The sequence below is a fragment of the Achroia grisella genome, unplaced genomic scaffold (genome assembly GCF_030625045.1).
Source record: "Achroia grisella isolate CSIRO2021 unplaced genomic scaffold, CSIRO_AGI_Agris_v1 utg402, whole genome shotgun sequence".
Taxonomy (NCBI): domain Eukaryota; kingdom Metazoa; phylum Arthropoda; class Insecta; order Lepidoptera; family Pyralidae; genus Achroia; species Achroia grisella.
The window spans coordinates 609,355-631,053 of NW_026712841.1; the positions used below are offsets into that span (position 1 = coordinate 609,355).

At 31.8% G+C, this 21,699-nt stretch overlaps 1 protein-coding gene across 2 annotated transcripts in view; it reads right to left on the reverse strand.

The window, feature by feature from the left end:
• Positions 1-21,699, reverse strand: part of LOC131844627 (b(0,+)-type amino acid transporter 1-like) — a 31,873-nt gene that overhangs the window by 1,607 nt on the left and 8,567 nt on the right. The window contains exons 1-12 of one of the 2 annotated variants that reach the window (XM_059193570.1): positions 17,780-18,250; positions 10,644-10,756; positions 8,155-8,251; positions 6,658-6,759; positions 5,897-6,003; positions 4,865-5,000; positions 4,268-4,393; positions 3,915-4,062; positions 2,490-2,717; positions 1,322-1,418; positions 634-783; positions 183-351 (exon numbers count right to left, since the gene is read on the reverse strand). In XM_059193570.1, the coding sequence (XP_059049553.1) occupies positions 183-351; positions 634-783; positions 1,322-1,418; positions 2,490-2,717; positions 3,915-4,062; positions 4,268-4,393; positions 4,865-5,000; positions 5,897-6,003; positions 6,658-6,759; positions 8,155-8,251; positions 10,644-10,756; positions 17,780-17,888 (1,582 nt within the window). In that variant the 5' untranslated portion in view covers positions 17,889-18,250. Of the gene's footprint in view, positions 1-182; positions 352-633; positions 784-1,321; positions 1,419-2,489; positions 2,718-3,914; positions 4,063-4,267; positions 4,394-4,864; positions 5,001-5,896; positions 6,004-6,657; positions 6,760-8,154; positions 8,252-10,643; positions 10,757-17,779; positions 18,251-21,699 lie in introns of those variants that run through there. The other variant, XM_059193571.1, reaches the window with a different exon arrangement.

Sequence of the window (21,699 nt, forward strand, 5' to 3'; positions counted from 1 at the left end):
AATGGTTAAATGTTCTAAATATTTTTGTTTTGTTTTAAGAATCTTTATTTTTCCAATTATACAAAGTTTACATTTTCTGTCCTGCAAAACTCCTGTCGGGGTTTTTCTGCAGGCACGTAGATTGCTCTCTTATTTAGTCAGTATTATTATTGTCATGTACAAACAATTCTTTTATTTCTTACCCATAAACGGCAATGTAAATCCCCATTTTACAAAAGGCAAGTAGACCAATAATCCAGCTAATATAAACGCGGCGGCATACAGATATTCCCACTGAGGTTTGTCCACTATAGGAGCTACCACCAAATACGCCGATACCAGTAAAACGACATATGGGATAATTATTGGCACCTGTGAACATAAATAAAAAGCAATATTGTAATATAAAATACTAAACATATAATATTGCACAAGATAATGCGGTAAAAACCAACCAAATTTTTTTATCACTGACCCAGTTTGGCCTTTATTTCAGCTCAGAAAAACATTATTTCAGTCATTCATTCACACATTAAAAAAAATAAAGTTTTCTTTTATAATGTGTAAACGATATTGGGAACCTAATTTCTTTTCATATACGTAATTAAGTTCTATTAGAACAGTATTTATTTTTTAAATATAACAAACGTATACCTTATACGGTCTAGGTGCATGTGGTTTAGTATATCTCATAACAATCAGAGCCAGCATCGCACCACCATAGAATATCCAAGCGGTGAATGAAAAGAAGTCGATTAAGGAATCTATTGTTCCATAAAGTACCATCGCCACTGCTATCAGGGACTGAAATTATATAATAATAACAATTGTAGTTAAACAATTGTTTATATATTTATATTAATATTACCACCACTACTACCAAAGAAGTGGTATTTTATGCAAATGAAATAGCACACAAGCTACGGCCCACCTGGTGCGAAGTCGTAACCGTCATTTATACATGAAGAACACAATATAATGTTATCATGCAACACCGGTGTTACCATGTGTTACTATGGGTTACCATGTGTTGTTATTCCAGAGGACTCAATGTCATACCCCTTATTCTATAATTTCTAATCTCTCACTAAACTGAAACACAGCTTACTAAGCAAGCTGATATAGAATCTATAATTATGCAACCAAGTCTATAAAAGCCAATGGCTCATAAATTATTTTCATTTAGGTAGTTAGTTAGTATACATAAAATTGAACTGACTTTTTCGTATTTCAATAGGAGATAGTAAAATCTTCTCACTTCTGTGGTTATGATAGTTAAATAACAAATTCCTAATCAGCTTCGTTAAAACATAGCTAATAAGTATACTAATGGATTACTTACATGGAATATCAGTCCAGGAGCAGGTGTAAAACGACGCACATGAACATACGACAGAATATCTAACAAATGGCCTTCTCGTGAAGCTGCAAAGCACAACCTGAGAAAATTTGTATCACAATATTATTGTAAAAATGTGCCGACCGCACACGAAGACCCATATGTTAGATCAGTGGTCCCCAACCACTAGCATAGGGACCATTAATGGTCCGCAAAATGTTTAAAATTTCAAGCTATTATTTTATTCCATATAGTTCAATAAATCCAATCTACAAGGAAGTCAAGTGATCGATATTACGATATAATACGAGGGTCATCACTATGTAGTATAAATTACAATAGACCCTTTAAAAAAACCTTGAGAACCACTGAGTTACATCCATCTGTGTGTTTTGGGTTATGCCAACAGAAAATATTAACATAAGGATTTCTAGTTTGAGAACTAAGTATATATTGTTAATTATACACGTATGTAAATTACTTAGGTACACACAGACATAGCTATGTTCTGCTATAGAATTGAAGAGGATACTAATTACGCCAAGTTACATCATCAGTCAACAGTGTACATTCAACATCTAAAACAAGCTAATATAATATTCGCTTAAGTTGCACTCGTGACCCATCATCACACTTGTTGCTTTTAATCAAGTACTAAAATAACAGTTATGATTGATTGAACTAGGCATACGTCTATATCGCCATCTAACATAAACAGTAAACTGTGAAGCGGTATTTCAGTTATGGTTCAGTATTCGATTAAGTTCTTGCTGTATATCGGTTTGTAGGGTTTGGCTCTTCAAAGCCAATAAATAAATGATTTGACATGAAGGAATATACACAACACACATTTATATATTCTGATTTCCATTCAATGGTATATTATACATATGTATTGTATATTTATTTTCTCATGTGATAGTATTGTTTAATCACTACTATATTTAAAAACAGTGCAGTAAATGATTTTTTTTATACGTAGATACTAAAGCCGTGGTCTCACCAATGATCTGTTCTGTAGATTAGTACTATATTTACAACGTAATATAAAAATTATTCCACACATTATCGTGAACACGAAAACAATGTTTCTTTGCGAATTGGTAATATCTTAAAGAATTTCCGTCATCCAAAGTAATAAGCGGGTTCTTGTATTGAAAAATTAATTTACCTTCCTGCGACAAACAGGGTGCCGTTAGCGGAACCAAACGTGGATATTGTAACAGCCAGTGGCATAAGCCATGCCATAGGACCCAACAAGCGATTTCCAAAAGTAACAGCTACGGCCTCGCTGTCTGCCATCTCGCTGACTGACATCACAGCCAAGTATGACACGTTCACCAGAGCATAACAAAGTGTCACCAGCGGAATGCCGATTACTATACTCAATGGAAGATTCCTAGAACGAATCATATACATTAGGTAGGTACAATATAGCAAGATAATTTCTGATAAAAGTTACATATTCGTAGAAGTCTTGTCTGAAGAGATGATCACAATTTTTGTATATGATTGATATGCTGTAATTGACAAGGTACGACAGACGTTATATGTGTCGTACCTACAAATTACAGTTAGGGTTAACATATGTTACTTTATATCAGATATTGTACCAGGTCACTTTGTTTATCATTAGGAAAAAAATTAGTCATAACGGGTACATGAAGGCGACTCGATAGATATTAAAATGTTCTTTGAATATAATGTTTAATTTTGTTACTGTAATTATTTGGTGAAAGATTATTTCATTGTCTAAATAGTTCTTAGAAATAAATTTAATAGCACAACGTAGAGGGTGGAATTTTTTACTGAATTTTGAGAGAAAATGCACTAATTTTATGCTAAATATATAGAAAACTTTCGGGTATATTTTAGGTAGGTAGCACCTAATATATAAAATATACTACTACTACATACGTAGTAGAGCCTTGTGGCCAATTTTATATAAAGGACCTAATTAGGGTACGTATTAATATTGTATGTATACAAAAAAAAAATTGTTAAATGTAACTACGTGAAAATAAAAGCAATAGTATTGTGAGTGTGTTTGATTATGCTAGTGTAACGCAAAATGCTTTACTACATGTACCTACATTTTTAATATATCCCCATGACCGACTATTTCTTGAATTGATTACTGTTCACTCCCAATTGCATTTTTTTCCTACGCCTAATAGTTATTTACCTATAATCTATAAATATAAAAAGAAATATAATCTTCCGTTCTATATTATTACATATTATGTTAGTAACCGGTTATGCTACAGGATTAATGTAATAAAACACAGATAAGATACTTAGATATGGACTACTATGGGTGATCTGTACAATATGGTATCGATATACAAGGTAATTGGGATATTATAGATTGTATCGTATATAAATTTACTTTCCAAATTACAAATTGATATAAAACAGTAATACATATAATATGCAAACTTATCCTGTAATATATTAATAACTACGAGTATTATTCAACTTTTTAGCTATGTTATTTATATATATATATATATATGTATATATATATATATATATATGTGTTAGTATTGCTGTTAATTTCCTTGTTTCTTGGTATTAGCTGGAAGTCATTACTTACTTGGATGGATTTTTTATTTCCTCAGTCACATAGTTGAGATTGTTCCAACCGTCGTAGGCCCATAGGCCAGTGTAGAATGCGGTGGCTATGTTGCCCAGAGTCGCCGTGCTACTGGCGAAGTTGGGCTCCTGTAAATGTCGCGTATTACCTGCACCATACGGACACACCACCCGTCAGTCTTTCAAAAATATATACATCCCATTATGATTGTGATTACAGATTAGATAGTGGACGATTTAGGACACTAATATGGCGGTGGGAGTTTATCATGCTAATGATATATGACGTGTTAATTTAGTGTAAGAATTATTGGACATTAAGTAAAATAAATCCGATCCTGTTTCTATTATTACCTAATATCAGTTTGTAAGCTCCGCCGCAAACGATGATTGCAATCGCAACTAATTTGGCTGCCGTAAAAATGTTCTGAACGTTGGTTGCCAAGTTCACGCTGTAGCAGTTAACTGCTAAAATCATTACTGAAAAAAAAAACAAGTACAGATTTTACATAAATAAAGAAGAAGAAACATAAAGAATTCCGTTTTAGAATACAACTCTCTTAATTTTCAGAACTTACAAATTCGGGTCTAGAATTTGTAAATTCTGAAAATTAAGAGATTAATGGCTATGGTTTTCATTGCCAGCTAGCTATCAGAAAGCGATTGAAGGGCAGCGATAGGAAAAAGTATTTTTTTTGTATATTTATGAATGAAAGAATGAATCTTAACAATTTAAAATTTCAACAAATTACTTAGAATATTTTTTACAGAAATCTCATTAGATACATGTGCCTCATTTTTCTATATCGTCTACTTGCTTAATAAAGTATCTATCTACCCTTTTAGTACAATTATTACATATATTGTCTATGGTAGAATTAATTCTTTATAAATTGCTATGTATAGTTAATAATTTCAATAGATATTCCATTAAACTTTCTATAAACTTACCAATTGCAATTAATGCTACGAGCTTCACTAAGCTGTGTGGTGGTTCGCACTCCGAAACAAATGGTTCCACTGCATACTTAGCGAAGCTTAGACAAATTATAGCCATTTGGGATGGTTTCAGCACCAATGTCGATACCTAAAATAATTAAAATATGTATGAATACCATAATCAGAGGTATTTCAGCCATGGCTGTCGTCATCGCTAAACGCACTTGATATTCGCACATTTCGCAGACTATATTAAGTCTAACGTAGATGCAAACCTACCTCAGCCCTTCTTTTTTAAGTTATTAGTTTATTGACGATATTTACCACCGGAGAATCAGTAAGAAATATAAATTGACGCAAAGTTTTTTTATCTAATTGTATACAAAAATGTAGTTGTAATGTACATGTGTATATTAAATAAACAAATAACCAGTAGAATTTCTATATTAACTATATTAAAATGTAATCTTAGTGCATGGGTATGTATTCTATGTAACTAATAATAAATATTGCATCAAGAAAGTCAACAAACCAATCAATACTCGTAGAGTGAGCATTGATAATAGAGATTAACCTCACTCTCAAGTGGACTTTGTTCAATCAGATTAAGGATCTTGGTTTATCAATTGTTTCTAGGTATAAACTACTTAAGCGGATTTATTCTTTTTTCTTCATAAATCACTTCCGAATCGAATCATGTAAGTATGTTCAAAAATGTCTCTATTACTTAAAGATATAATACTACTGTTCTATTCTGAACAGATCAGAACAACAACTCATTTCGATTATTACGAAGTCGTCTGGTTTTTTACCTATTACGCCCACCAAGAAGCTTGCTTTGTGAGCTGTGTTTCAGTTAAGGCAATTAAATTATAGAATACAGGGCAGGACATTTTAGTCCTTTAAAATGGCAACACATGAGTAGTATTGCGGGTGTCATAGTCCTGTTCAAATAAATAGAAGACTGTCACCACTTACAATCGTGTGCCTGTCAGTTTGTTTGTTATTATAACTACATAAAAAAAATTGCAAGCAGTGGTATACCCATGAAAACAGAAATGCGGGAGGTCCTCCGAATGCATCCATAAAGTAGGCGTACTCGGCGCCCGAGGACGTGTTCATTGTCCCCAACTCCGCATACGCCAGCGCTCCTATAAAATAAAACAATAAAATAAAAAAAAAATATTAACCATGGAAAATTTACACAGAGCCGATCAACCAGGACCGAACGCAAAATAACATATATTATGAGTACTGACAAGTACTCATAATATATGTTAATAGGAACACGTAAATACAAGTTTCGTAAATACATATTTCTATTAACTATTATGCGCGGCCACGGAAGTAAAGCAGTGTATTAAATCACCAAACTACTAGGGTCGTTAATTTTAATCTAAAATATTAAGCTAGATAAAATTCCCGAAAAGGAAAACACAATAGCAGTTATGACAAAAGTAATATAAGACCTAACGAAACTACAGACATAACTTTATCATGTGACGCCCTTGATACCCTTCATGCTTCCGAACCTCACAATTTCAGTATTCTATCAGCTCACACTTCAGTCGATACACAGCCTACAAATCAAGCTTTTTGGTGACTGAATGATGAGACAGAGAGGTACCCACGAAGGCGACTTTGTAAACACATATAATATATAGTGACATATAAAGTATAATTTTAAAAATTATTCACAAATTTCATGTATATTAACAAAAAAATATCCTATACGATCGAAACACAGACTGAAGAAGGAAGTAGAGTAACTAATAGAGTAGTTTACGGTAAGATGCAGTTATTACCAAGCAGTGAGAGCAGACCGCACGCCATCCATATGATGAAGCTTATTCCCACTGAACCTGTACGCTCCAAAAGCCCAGAGGGCGAGACGAAAATTCCCGAGCCTGAAAATATAATAAATGCAATAAGTGTGTTAAAAATTAAAATAAATGACAGATTAAAACCTGTTGGTTCAAATTAGGTATTTATTATTCTAATCGTTGTAAAAAAAATATATTAGTGTAGAAAATTCGGAAAACATATTCGGAATTTTATACAATTAGGTACAAACCAACATACAAACGTGAAAAAATATATACATACTGTTTTTACAACGTCTGAATATACATTTTTTTTTATACAGAAGCAATTTTTATCCAATAGTCGACCTATTTGAAGTGTGTTAAAAATTATCTGAATTAAAATATTCAAGGTGTAATCTTATAGTTATTCATCTAAAAGACTTCCTTATGGATGCCCCGTCAACGCCAAGCTTTACATAAATAAAATGAACATCGAAACATAAGTTTGGGATATTTGGTGGTCGCTGAAGACGTAATTTTGCATGAAATTTATTAGAAGCTACTTCTGAAAGTTACTCATTCTTTATATTATAGACGTTATTATTAAAAAAAAATATTTAGGCGCATACCAATTTACCATTGCCCGTATTTTATATGTGCATGGTAAATTTTAGATCAAATTAAACCTAGCACAAAATACCTAATAGTTTGTACTCTACATTTCTTAGGTTTTATATTTACATATAAATTAGATATTGCTGCTATTTTATCGTCCACTAAATGGTAAAATTTACGGTAATTCATCCTTATTGTACATATATATTTACATCTCAAAAAGGAGAATTATTTCCAAATTGTGTGTATCAACAATTTTACTCTATATTTAGCTGGTCCATCAGACCGCATTATCATTTTTAACTATATAATAATGGAACAGCATATTTTTAAGTTTAACCTCCAAACAGTGTTCGTACATTAGTACAATGCAGTACTTGTCATCCTATTAATATGAAAAAGGGAATTTTCTTTTAAATATATGGGTGTTTCAATCTTAGAATACTTAATCATGCTTATGCATGGCTTGGGCCATGGACTGATAAACTGCAAATTACGTATACATGTACAAACGTACCATATTTATTACGTATATTCAAAAAGTACATTCTCATTACATTGGATCAGTATGTTTAGATTGTGTCGTAGAACTTATGACGCAAATAGAATATTTGTGGTTCCATATATAAGACGTAATAACATAATTTAAGCAATTATATTCAGACAGTATTCTGTACCTCTCTACATAGTATCAACACTATACCTGATTCATCACGAGATAAGTTACAATCATTGCAATCTAATCCAACTTATTTTATAAGGAAAAGTTGTTGTCTAATTATTTGATAGTCGAGAAAGTATTAATTAAGTATAGGTGATGCGCGATACAGTTATTATCTTCATCGCTTATTTAGCAATTTGTATATATTTTTTAAATCTTACCAATCATAGTGCCAACAATTAGAGCCACCCCACTGAAGAGTCCCACCCGTCTCTTGAGGTGAATAGGGTCGTCCTGAGCTGCGTCCGACCCCTCCAGCTATAACCAATAATTAAGGTAAACTGAAATAAAATAATAAACTATTGTACATTAGTACGTATAATCTAAAAATTTATTTTTGTGGTCTGGAGACGACCACAAAAGTTTAAAGGTGGCCTCTAAATACTTATACATATTACTATAGAAAGCTAAACTTATTTGTGATGAATGTACATACACGTATAATTTACACATGTATAACAAACACAAATACAAACAGTATGTAACTAGATGTTATTACTGGGTAAGGTTGGTTAACGTAATGCGTCTTATGATAGACTATTTTCTACGTATTTATTTATTGCAAAAATTATATTGAAATCGACATTGATTACAAAAATAATCTAATATATCATATAATGCGTAAAATGTATCATAGTATCTATAGTTTCTTTTTGATGGCACTTGACTGCATTATACAGACAGTTATAAAATCATGAAAATATAGTTTCAATGCTTACACAATCACTCGTAAACAGCATGAACAATGACTTTGATGATTGTAGAATATGGATTAAATTAAATAATTGATTGTTACATCTTCGTTGCTGGTTCCCAAGTACCTACCTACATTCATTAAAGTACTGCCAAGACTCCTATTACACGCTTTACATTGTATCGTTGTATCTATGCCATAATTATAATAATTTGCCATCATATTCCATACGAACTTCTCGCTACACGAACACATGACATGACATACATATAAACAAATATCAGCGGTTTATGCACGTTCGCATTTATCGCATGCACATATTTATTTAGATTATATATCCAAAAAACTACCATGATTTACAAAACATATGAAAATCTAAATATATACATTCATATAGGTCTATTAAAGATAGTCGAATCTACCGTCAGTTTGGAAAGTACAGTCAGATACAGTCGACCTAAGAAGAACTAACATGAAACACACACATTAGTATGCATTAATAAGATTCTTTGTATCTATGGAACATGTACTTTCGTAAATATATCATGGCAGTAATAATACTAAACAACTAATAATTTAATAGCGCATTCCAAAAAAACATTCTCAATCCGTGCGATGTATTAAAATATTCAAACATTGTGATTTATAATAGATTGATACATATATTTCTCCTCTATTATTTGTGATGAATGCCATCACTAATATTATAGAACTAGAATATGTATATTATGTTACTATCATATTACACTTCCCTACAACGTTAGAAGGTTTTACAATAATTAATCTTTAGAAAATTAATGAAAAACTCTTTTTAATAATTCACACATACATTTATTATTACTTAATAATGAAATATACATTACACTGCAATTCCGTATTCCATTACTTCTCGCGGGTCCTCGCAGTATTCCTAAGAATATACTAATGTAAAATGTTTCCGTGACAAGTAATCTCACAGTTCTCTTTCAGTTTTCAGAATCACACTTTCATTCTTACGGTTCTAATAGGCTTGCCTAGTCTCTAATATGTATATTCAAATTTATTAGACATAGGACATAACACGAAATTATATGGAATTTGTTTTATCCATTTGGAAATTGAAGCACATAAACCGCCATAATATTAATCCAATATCTACTAGTAAAAAGTCCAGTGAGATGACGTCAGTAAATATAAGTTGATAGGGTAATAATATTATTATGAGGCTCATTGAATTTACTGGAGTAAGTACTTATTACTTACTTTATTACCCTTATTACTTAATAATAATTATAATAGACAATATAAGTAGTCCATACATAAGCTTTTTATGAGCAGTAAAACAACCTACGCATGCACCTAATTGATATAAAGTAGAGAGAGGGCTTATTACCAATTACTTACATGCGTTGCAAGTTAATTAATTTATTCAAATATTTATGTGTTTACATCTATAATACCTAGTCTACTTATTAGTTTATATGATATTGCGAACATTGAAACTTCTGCAATAATAGGATATATCGTATTCATGTGCTTAACTTGACTGCCTATATGCAAAAAGTGACCCTTTTCGTATATATGCAGTCAAATTAAACCAAAAGGTAAGGTATTTCCCAAAAGATGCAACACTTGTAATAGCAACTTGCTGTATATACGTTAAGCACAAGATCATAGATATAGATGTTAATGTACAATATCTATAAAATACTTGACAGGAGACAGCTACGTTGCAGTTTTTCAGAATTTTCTGATGCGGTCTGCAAATAAGATTTTTCCTCACAATGGCATATTTCAAGAGCACTTAACGATATTCAAGTTACTTACAAATATAAGTCGAATTAAATGAAATAATATCTTACAAAAACTTGTTCACCGTTGAATTAGGAAAGACTGCTTTTGTCTACCGAAATAGAACACAGAAACCAGTAGATCATACATGTAGTGTATAGTTAAAAAAAATTAATGATCATTTACCTTGTCTCCAGGGTTGAGGTTCCCGTCGGTGAGCGCTCCCGCCGCGCCGTCCTCGGCGTCGTCGCAGCCTGCGGAGCACCCGCGCCACACCAATCCGCCTTCGCGTGCGCTCCCTGCACCAATAAACAAATATTTAGACTTTATTATATGTATAGAGGTAATATAAAAAATAAAACAAATATACTGTGCACATCAAGCTGACGTCAATGTTCCTTTAAAAAATATCTATAACCTTCAACCCGCCGGGACAGCATGGTGTATAATAGATAGAAACTTTTCAATAATAAGACTCTAAAATGTGTAACCCCATACAACCAGCAACGCAGCAACATCTGGCTCAACTATAATATTCCTTCTATTAACTCCTGCTATTAAATTAAACAATCTTTGCCTAAATTTCAATTATTCATAAAACAAAAGTTATACTGTTTCAATTAGATATGATTAAGACATAAACTTTGATTGAAATAAATATCCCCTAAGTCAAATTTTCTTAATCTTGACTTATGTAAGCATCGAGAAAAATGGAAAGGAATCAAAATGAAAATTTCTCATTATAATATATTACTTGAAGACGGGCGTAATCAAAAACAAGAGTTTATCGGAAATTAAAATTGACACAGAAAGCTTTTCAGCCATATTGTAACACTGGTATTATTAAATGGTAGAGAATTAAATATTACAGAAGTAAAGCATTATGTAAATTAAAAATAGATACGTTTTTGTTAAACGGCAATTATTTTGCTACACTTTTTATACGATATTTATTGCATTCTTGTCGACGCTTTTACAGTTCGTTGTCCTAATACATTTTAGTCTTAGTAAATTGACTTGACCTCTATAGAATATATCTATCTGCTATTGACGTCACAACTAATTTCTTACAACTGGTCGCTATAAATATCACCCCATAATTACAACAGACAAATAGAGCCTTCTGTCTATTTCTAGGTTTTATAGTTTCTGCTGCATGGATATAACTATATACGGCTTATATGTTAGTGGAATTAGATTATTGTAGACTGATCATGATTGGCACAGAATAAAGTTTTATATTGTACTAGCTGTACGTCCCGGCTTCGCTCGTATATACATGTATTATGCATACAAAACTTCCTCTTGAATCAATCAATCTGTTGCGGAAAACTGTATTAAAAGGAGTTGAGTAGTTTGAAGTAACTAGGCGTAGATACAGCGTGACTTTAATTTATACTACGTAAAGGTGTTACAGATACCTAAATGTTAAAAAGTAGTCAGTGTATTTAGTTTCTTCTCAGTTCTTCTTAACAGTTGAGATGAACTGAGCTAACTATCATATTGTCTAGTTATAGATGTTTGAATCCGGTAGAACTTGTTTTCACAACATAATACATACATACCAATGTAGTGCTAAAAAAACCTAAAATACTGTGACAGTTTCAATGATGCTAATACACCTACTAGCATCTCTAGAAACAAGCTCAATCGCGTGGAACACTTGCCAAAATTTTGCGGATAGCAACTTTGTACGTTATGTGATGAAATCAGACTGATAAATTTGAATATAGCTGTAACTACGCCATATTAATATTCCAATTCGCATGAACTATGATACTAATAGTTCTGACATTGTTTTTTATGTAAATAATGTGACAAATAAACTGACCGCATGGTAAGAGGCATCCGTTCGTCGCCTGTATTCATGAACCAAAGACGCATTCCATGACCTTGGTATTCCTAATGCGCGGCCATTCCGGGAACTTTGTACTATGTCGAGGTAGACTTACTAGGTACGAGATAGGTATTACTATAACTACGTAACCTTTCTAAAGTTACGTTTAAAATAACCGCATATATACAAATTAATTATGATAGAGTCACATAGAGACAAGAATTAATTTTTAATTAAAATCAAGTAATATTACAAATTTGAAACGAACGAATAAAGTAAAATAATGATGATTGTTATACTCATGGATGCAAGTTTAATATTCAAAATACGTAATCTAATATAATGTTATGAAAAACGCAAACTTTTTTTTGGGTAACCTACACAAAAAGTTTCCTTAAGAAAAATAAAGTGGCGTTCGCACATCGTCTACCATCATCGCAGAAATACCAGCATTATATCGCGACTTCGTGATGTTAAACTTTTTGATTCATACACTTGTTTTATTTTTGTACATTTGTCAAGCGTCGATGAAAAACTTCTTTATATATTAATCATACATAATAGAAAAAATAAATAGAGACTTTACTTAAAGTATCATAGAGAAAACTTTAATAATAATTAAAAATAAAGTTAAAAATAGAAACTCTCTCTAGAGTAGCTACTACGTTTGCTACTAAGTTGTCTATGTATATATAGGTATAAACCTACCTATATATTTATGCTAAATTTCTTAACAATTTATTGAACAATATACATATATACAATATGAATTAGTAATGAAGCACGTCATATAAAATGAGACAATTATGAAGTGCTCGTTTATTGCAATTCTATATTTAAACTGTGAAAAATCGATTGAAGGACGTGCAACCAACAGTTGTATGTCTATGGGCGTACCGAATGTGTGACAAGCCAAGGGGGGAGAGGGGGGGGGGGGAGATCCATAGCCATCCCGCCCCTGAAAATAGTAAGTATATTTCAATTTCACTAGAAACGTCTGAAAAAATCGCATACCGGCCTAAAAAAACCTAAATATTCTAAAATCTAACCCAGAAGTCGAGAGGATAGGCACGCCTATGTGTCTGCCCTTCAGTACTCACTTATACCTGGGGAAAGGGGATTGTTAGTAATGTGGGTTGATAACCCCATTGCTAGCAATGTACCATGTCAGGTTGACTGGATTGCGTTAAATTTCTGGTGAAATTGCCACGATGGGCTAACTGACCTGACCTCATGGTCATCTTATCATCCTCCACTGGTGCCCCGCCAGCGTAAACCGTTAGCGCAGGCGGGTGCACCATTCCATTATCATAAAAAAAAACTCACCTAGCGAGTTTTTAGAAATTCATCCATACTAATATTATAAATACGTAAGTGTGTTTACCCGTCTGTAAAATATAATATTTTCACGACTATACTGTTGGATGAATATGAATGAAATTTGATGTGAAGATAGATTGTATCCCAAGGACGGGCACAAGCAATACTTTAGGCAGCAATATCTTACATTAAAAAAAGCAAACAAAGTAGCGGGCTGTAGTTACTATTCACATTCGTATAAATTCATTATAATATACTGACTAATTTTATTTTGGTTTCGGTAATGCCACTACTTATTTCCATCGCTATAGATAGTCACATTTTATGAATTTCAAATTCCAACCATGTGCCAACAACCACCAGCGTCAATAGGTATACAGACGTTGAGGAATTGTTCGTCAACACAGAAATAATTGACTTTGCCTATGTCTTGACGAGTTAAAAATAATAAAATTTAGTTTCTACTCGAGTGACAGACAGTAAAATATCTTACTAATCCCTTCGCTATTGTGTACTACGTATTTACCGCCAGAAAACATTCTAATATACTAATGCCAATTTGCCAAATCCAATTAGTCGTATCATCACATTATATGTCTATGCCAACGTCTGAAGAGTTGATATTCCTGAATCCTTCGATGTAACCAAATAAAAATAGGGGTTTGTCAGAATCTAAATAGCTAGCTGTAACCCAAAGATCGTGCTAAATTTCGTACAGGGCCGGAAACGATACCAGCGACCCGTTCGACTACTAACGAATTCGTTACAAATCTTATAATATCGGCTTGTTCGATACTGTGCACTTGTATTATATTTATATGTATATATTACAAGCTTTTTTATCTTATGTAAAAATATACCTATATGTGCATTAAAAAAAGAAATAGCAGTGCCTAAAATACAAAAACATATTGTCATTGAGAATTTTCCTGTTACATTTGCGCGGCATCCCTGAATCAGAATCAAACACTATAGACAGGTACGTTAAGAAGTACCTATCAATAGATACCTGTCCATACTAGTATTACAAATACGAAAGTATGTCTGTCTGTTTTTTACATTTTTATGGCTAAACAGTCGATTTGCTATGTACACGTGGACGGAAAATAACATGTTGTATCTACATGAAGTCGCTAGAAATAACTAGTAATAAAATAAATCTGTTGTTTATACACTGAAATTTAAGCTGACATATAAGTGCCCATAATCAGTTAACGACAGTAAGCACTATTGTTCTTCCTTGTGCATTTTATCTTTGATATTGATATTTCCGTAACATTATATACGTACAAATACTATAGCAAGTGCAATCTGTGCACGTCGACATAGTCAAGCGAAAATGCCTATCTTTTGTTCACCTTTTTACGATTTAGCAACATTGTAAGGACGAGGAAGGACATAGCCTAAATTTCATTTAAATAATTCTATAAGAATTGTAATAAACTAGCTATTTTACTTTTTTCAGAATTAAACAAGAACAAATAATGCTGAAGACAGAAAAGTCTCAATAATAAGTAGGTAATTAGGTACCATTTTTACAAAGTATCATTTAATAAGAGAAAATAATTTGTATTCACAATTTCATCATATTGCAAAGCTGTCGTTTATAAATGTAATAATGAGTAAGCGTTTTATATATCGCAATATGTACTGTATGTATTTTTTGATGACTCGTATATATCACATGTCACAGACGATTTCTTATAAATGAAACATAAGAAGCATCTGCTTATTGCCACGTTCTGTTTTGAGAATAGACATATTCCTAAATAGGACTTCAAATGACCTGTGTGTATACCTAACACTAAATATATATTTGATATTAATATAATATATAATATTACCTAGTACCTAATATTTAATATTTTTAATTTTCAGAACATTCAGGACTATTGACCGTACCTAAACTGAGTACTTTATATATTTTTTTATGCTACAATGGTGGCAAACAAGCATACGTCCCATCTGATGGTAAATGGAGATCGTAGCCTGAAACATATAAAAGAAAAAAATGAATTTAAATTATTTGAATGTGCTTCCCTATTTGACTGTACCTTATTCTCAAGTTCTGTTTGTTATAAGATATTCTTTCCAATAAATAATTCATTTTAATAAAAATATTTTACGACTTTCAGTTTAATCTTTTGTAGCCGGATATTCTTTTCAGAGTTACACACCAATAGATAATTTAATTATTATAAAAAATCTTTACCCCTAATAACGGTTATCTCCGTTTGTCTGTTATGATTTTATATACTGTTCATCTGGAATAGGAATGCATTTTTTTCCTAATAGTTACAATTCAATCACTACATTCGTTAGTAACAAAATTAATTAATTTCACCACATTTATTGTGCATAAGGATAATATAATCATTATAAATGACTGCCTTACGTGTTTATGTAGGCACCTTCATGCGCGCTGAGCAGTGTCACGTAGGCCGTATTTAAAAAGGTAAAAGAGAAAGGTTTTTAAGGTACCAATTTATTATGGACACTAGCTCGTAGCATGGTAATAAAAATTACCATCATCAAGGACTAGACGGCATGGTCTATTACTGATATAAGACGTGATTGACAAAGCACCACAAGCTGTTATAAATAAGTAACTTGTACTATAAATGCAATATAGCATTTAAAATCGTTTATACAGAAATAAAGATTACCCAAAATCTTTGTAGTTAAGAAAAAAAAAATAATTTAGAGACACTTGATTATGTGCAATTCCATATAATATAATATTATTAATACTAATATTTGTTCTATATAATATAAATCATCGATACTACGTGAATTTGTTGTGTAAACAAATTTTTTAGCTCGTTATGATTTGCGAAGTATAATCTTGTTTAAGTTATAAATTACACTGGAGTTACATCATTGTGTATGTATGTAAGTCAACATACGTACATGCTTTACAAAATGAATAAACAAACACCCATGAGAACTCAATTTAGTTAACCAAATCTATATAATAATTTATCTACTTATAGATAAAATTACATTAATCCTGTAGACTACGGAGATTTTTAATTTTCTTTATAACTGTGCTCGGGCACTATATTGGAAAATGATAGGATTTGCGAATTTACCACCAATTAACCATGATAGTTCCCTAGGGAAACCGACGGAAGCCGATATTTTGCCTAAAACTTCTAATTGGTAGATTAGCAATAACGGCTCGCCTTAAATTAACTTGAAATTACATAATGCTATGTGTTTTTAATTGGTACCAAATCTATCTGCAAATGTTGCAGTAACTTATTTTTTAATTATGTAAATGTTTTTTTTAATGAATAAAGTGCACCACAAAATGAAGACACTCCTACGGATTTCATAATATTTTCGTAAGTCATCTGTACGCAGTGCTTTACACTTACTTTTCAAGTTCTATACTGCTAGTTATGTGGCATAAGCTAATAGAAGAGTGGTTATTTGAAAATTATGAAGTAGACATTTAGAAACTTAAGTAGACTGAAGTAACAAAGTAAATAGGAATCAGTATTTTCTTACTTTACTACTTATAATAAGGCACATATATTAGATATATTCACTAAAAATAATAAAATAATACAGTTTTCTCTGAATATGGCCATATCTATACAATTATTCAGGTACATGATCTTATAACATCTTAACAATTAAATTTAATTGACAGAGGTTTAATTTACTTTTACTAAGATGTTTATATATAAAATACATTTTTTCAATTAATTGTTGAAGAAATTAAGTATTTTGCTTACCTAAGTGTATTAAACTTATATACTTTTTGAGTGAGCATTACAATTTCTCTGTTTTACTAATATTCTAAAATGAATAAATCAAATAATTAATTTACAAATTAGAATTTAAAAATCTCCCAAAGAAAGGATTTTTAAATTGTTTTAGATTGTTTGTTGTAGATGCATACTCCAAGGATAGCAATGAAGTATACGGTCTGCCTGATGTCAAGTGGATATATTGAAGCACAGCAACGACAATGTGAAACATCTTAGGTCCCATCATCCACTAAAAAGTACCACTCCATCTAACTCTTTAAACCACTTGATATCAAAGATAATTCGTTAAATTATTATATTTATCGTATTATTTTTAGTCTATTTTCAGGATTTAGGATTAATGAAATGGTGTTTAAAAATTTTAATTGACATAAATGTTTAAAAACCTTGATCAGTGTACAAAATTCCATTGTGCAGTTTATCGGCGTTGTCTGTAGGAGCACGCACTGTCCCACGCAGCAGTTCACTGAGTTTTTCACGCATCGCATCGCACATGCGCTGAACGCTTCACACCTTAACACTCGGCGCCGGCGCCTATGACTGCTTATATGCGCCCGCGCACAAAATCCAACTGAGCCAAGACTTTTTATTGATAATAACGCAACACACGTCTACAACGGGCTGATAGTACTGAGCCAATGTCACGACAGCAATCACATTAGTTTCAAACTCACTAGCGTACGTGACTGACCACATAAGCGATTTCACTCACAACCTACTAATCACAGGCATGTAAATTGCACATAAATTGAAAAATAGGTACAAAAAATCACTAATAAATAATTTTCATTCAATACGTGCTAATTGTCAAAATTTTAATTATAAATGGAGCATTGTAATTCGGACGATACAAGCGTGGTGCGATGGCGCGGAACACACTGTCTATTCTGAGCTTCAGCGAACACGTGGGTGTTCCGCCCGTCGCTGCCGCCGCCGCCGCCGCCCGCCCGCCCACCGATCAATGGCCACGAGATTCGACACCTACCCCGGCTACATCCTTATCAAACTTGAATAAACAAAATAGTCTCTAAATATAACATTTTTTCGTAGTGGGCATTAACGTAGTGATGTGACGACACCGCAATTGCATGAGCATTTACACGATTGGAATAGATTTGAACTTTGAATATCTACATTTACTAATATGATTGTATGGACAAAAATAAATAGTAACTAGGTATTCCAAAAAAACAAACCGAATTTCAGTGTTGTTGAGTTTGAAACCGAAACTAACAGCATTTTATTCTCGCATTTACACGATTGGAATAGATTTGAACTTTGAATATCTACATTTAAAATATTTGTATCGACGAAAATAAATAATAACACTGAAATTTGGTTCGTTTCTTTGGAATAGGTATTCCAAAAATACAAACCGAATTTCAGTGTTAGTTAGTGAAATCGGAACTAACATCGTTTTATTCTCTTTTCAATTCTATCTGCTACATAAGCAATATCAAAAATATCAATCACATTCAATATCAATTAGGATGCGCTGAAGGTAAAATATAGAATGAGGTGTACTCAAATGGACTGATGAGTAGCTAATGTTTTACTGTAAGCTAAGTATAAATATATGGGTTTGATTAATCACGACTGAAGCCAAGGTACCTTAAGGTTTAACTAAACTACTTAAGGGAGATGAACTTGGAACTAGGTAAGAGAATAGAAAAGACATGTAGGTACAATGTTCATAATTAAATTAAACGGTTGAACAATTCAAGACTTGCACATACAAGAATGGTAAAGAACAAAAAGTTTGAAAAGCCTTGATTAAAACATATCTCAATTAACATACGTACATATGCCACTTTTAGAGCATTAAAAATAGCCTGTATATTAGTAATAATGTATTTTATTTAATATATTTATATATTATTTAATATATAATATATTATTTAATATATAATAACATGGCATTGTGTAACCATTTCTGAAATATATTTCCTTTACATAATATTAAAAGAAGTCGCTTCCGATGTCTATTCTCTATATTTTAAACTACGCCATTATTTTTATGTAGTTTATAGAGTGATTCAAGACGAACTTTTATATATAATACTTGTACACCCGTACGAAGCCGAGGCAGCTAGCCTCGGCTTCAAAAATAAATTAAATAACGTAAAAAGTCGACAATACAACATGTATTCTCAAATAAATATCTATCCTATCATCACCGCGATAGTCACGAACAGTGCGGTTTCTGTAACCGCAACGTTCGTGAGAATGTCCTCCCATGGACACTCTGATTGTTGAATGAACTAATTGCTGACTACAGCAAATAGTTTTTCAGGGAAGGTACATTAATTTTTTTTTTAAGATCAGCATTACGCACGACACTCCTACTTCAGACATCCAACGCCACGTTCACCGTTTACTATAAGAAAGGCCGCATGCTTTATTGCCACCACTGTGGTGCGGTAACGCAGGCGAACGACTAAACATATACAAATATCATATATATATCTATACTACAGAGTAATAATGTAGCTAAAGATCGTAACTAACATACGTAAAGCCAATCATTAATCATGTCAAAATTACATGAAAAGTTTATTCTCATGAACATTTTTAGTTCTGTTTATTTTAACAGACCATAGAAGTATCTTTTAAAACAAATATACTTAGTCTGTAGAAACTAAAACATACCCACGCGTCATTGGATGTAGTTGCAGCAATTCTTTGGCGCTAATTGAAGAATTACTTATACGCAGATATACCGTACACTGGCTGAAAGTGGTCGGAATACTCTCATATAACATTTTTTTGTACTTGGCTGTAATATTTTACATTTATATTTGTATTATATTTTGTGTTATGATATACTCCCAAATATGACAATAACCAATATTAATTAAAATCTATCAAACCGTCTGTATGTCTGTACTCATGTATAAAATATTCGGAGTGCAACGATTACAAATGTGTTCTATACCTATTTCTAAATAATAAATAACTTATATTATAATATTAACAGGGATACCATTAATTCTTTCTATTTGTTTCTTTTATATTCTATTACTACGTTTACATTGTAATATTAAATAATCCCCAATAAGCATTATCCTCATTCCAGTAATAGTCGAATAAAAACAATATTATGCACAGAATATTAAGAATTGAAATAATATTATATTTATATTCACATATTTTTCAATGAACCGTATAGGTATGAACACATCCACTTGAAACGTAAAAAGATTTATTTTGTAAATTTCCTCAATGCCTGGTTACTAAAATAGATTACCTAAGGAGTATTTAAAGTATAAGTACTTAGTACTTAATAGACGGAGTATAATAAAAGCTTACAAATATGATTAATGTAATTCATGGCAACATTGCATTAATTCATAATAATAACCCCAGTTCGTACCATGTAATAAACAGATATCTATACATTTTTTTTGTAAATTATATATATGCATAGAAAACACATAAACTAATAAAACAATCGTAGTCATGATTACAAATTATTATATCGTGCTATATTCGAACCCGTGACCAATGTCGCAAATAAGTTGGTTCGATTGTCGTTGGTTAGGTCGTTTCGCACCAAATTGGTTAAAGTATTCGACTATATTCATATGTGTATTTTGTTAGCACTACTTTTTCTATATTAAATGATTTTGATGATTATTTTTTACTTAAAAAGTGATGCTTCTCATGTGGTCACAAATATTTGATCAGACTACTTAGTAGTTTTTCAATTGTCCTGATTCATGTTGATTTATTCATAGCCAGAACATGGTATTTTTCCTTAATTCATTGAAGGTTTAAAACAATAAGCACTTATTTCTAAATTAGTAATTTTCAGAATTCATTAAATATCTGAAATTAATTAGGTGGATTATCAAATACTGTTAAAAATGTCGTATATGTATAGGACAACATTTATTTTTCTTTCGTTCGGGTGAAAGACCTTGTCAAACCAATATAAGGAGACTCTACGTCGCCATAGAACATTTCTACGACCTTCAAGCGACCTCTACATCGGCCTTTTAACTAGCACATACCACTTAATATGATTTTCCAAATTCATTATTAAAAAATATGCAAATCGCAGGTAACAACTAGTGAGATATATGTATAATAAATACAATTATATTATATTATCTCACATGTCGTCGATAATCATGTATGGTGATCACAATTACACTTATCTACATTTCACCGAACAATCAAAAATAATGAGATGTGTGTTACAAATTATAACATACAGCTGAATTGAAACTACAGATAAAATAATATTATAATACATAATTGAAACTGAACAATAATTGAAACTTATTTTAATGAAGGTAATAGG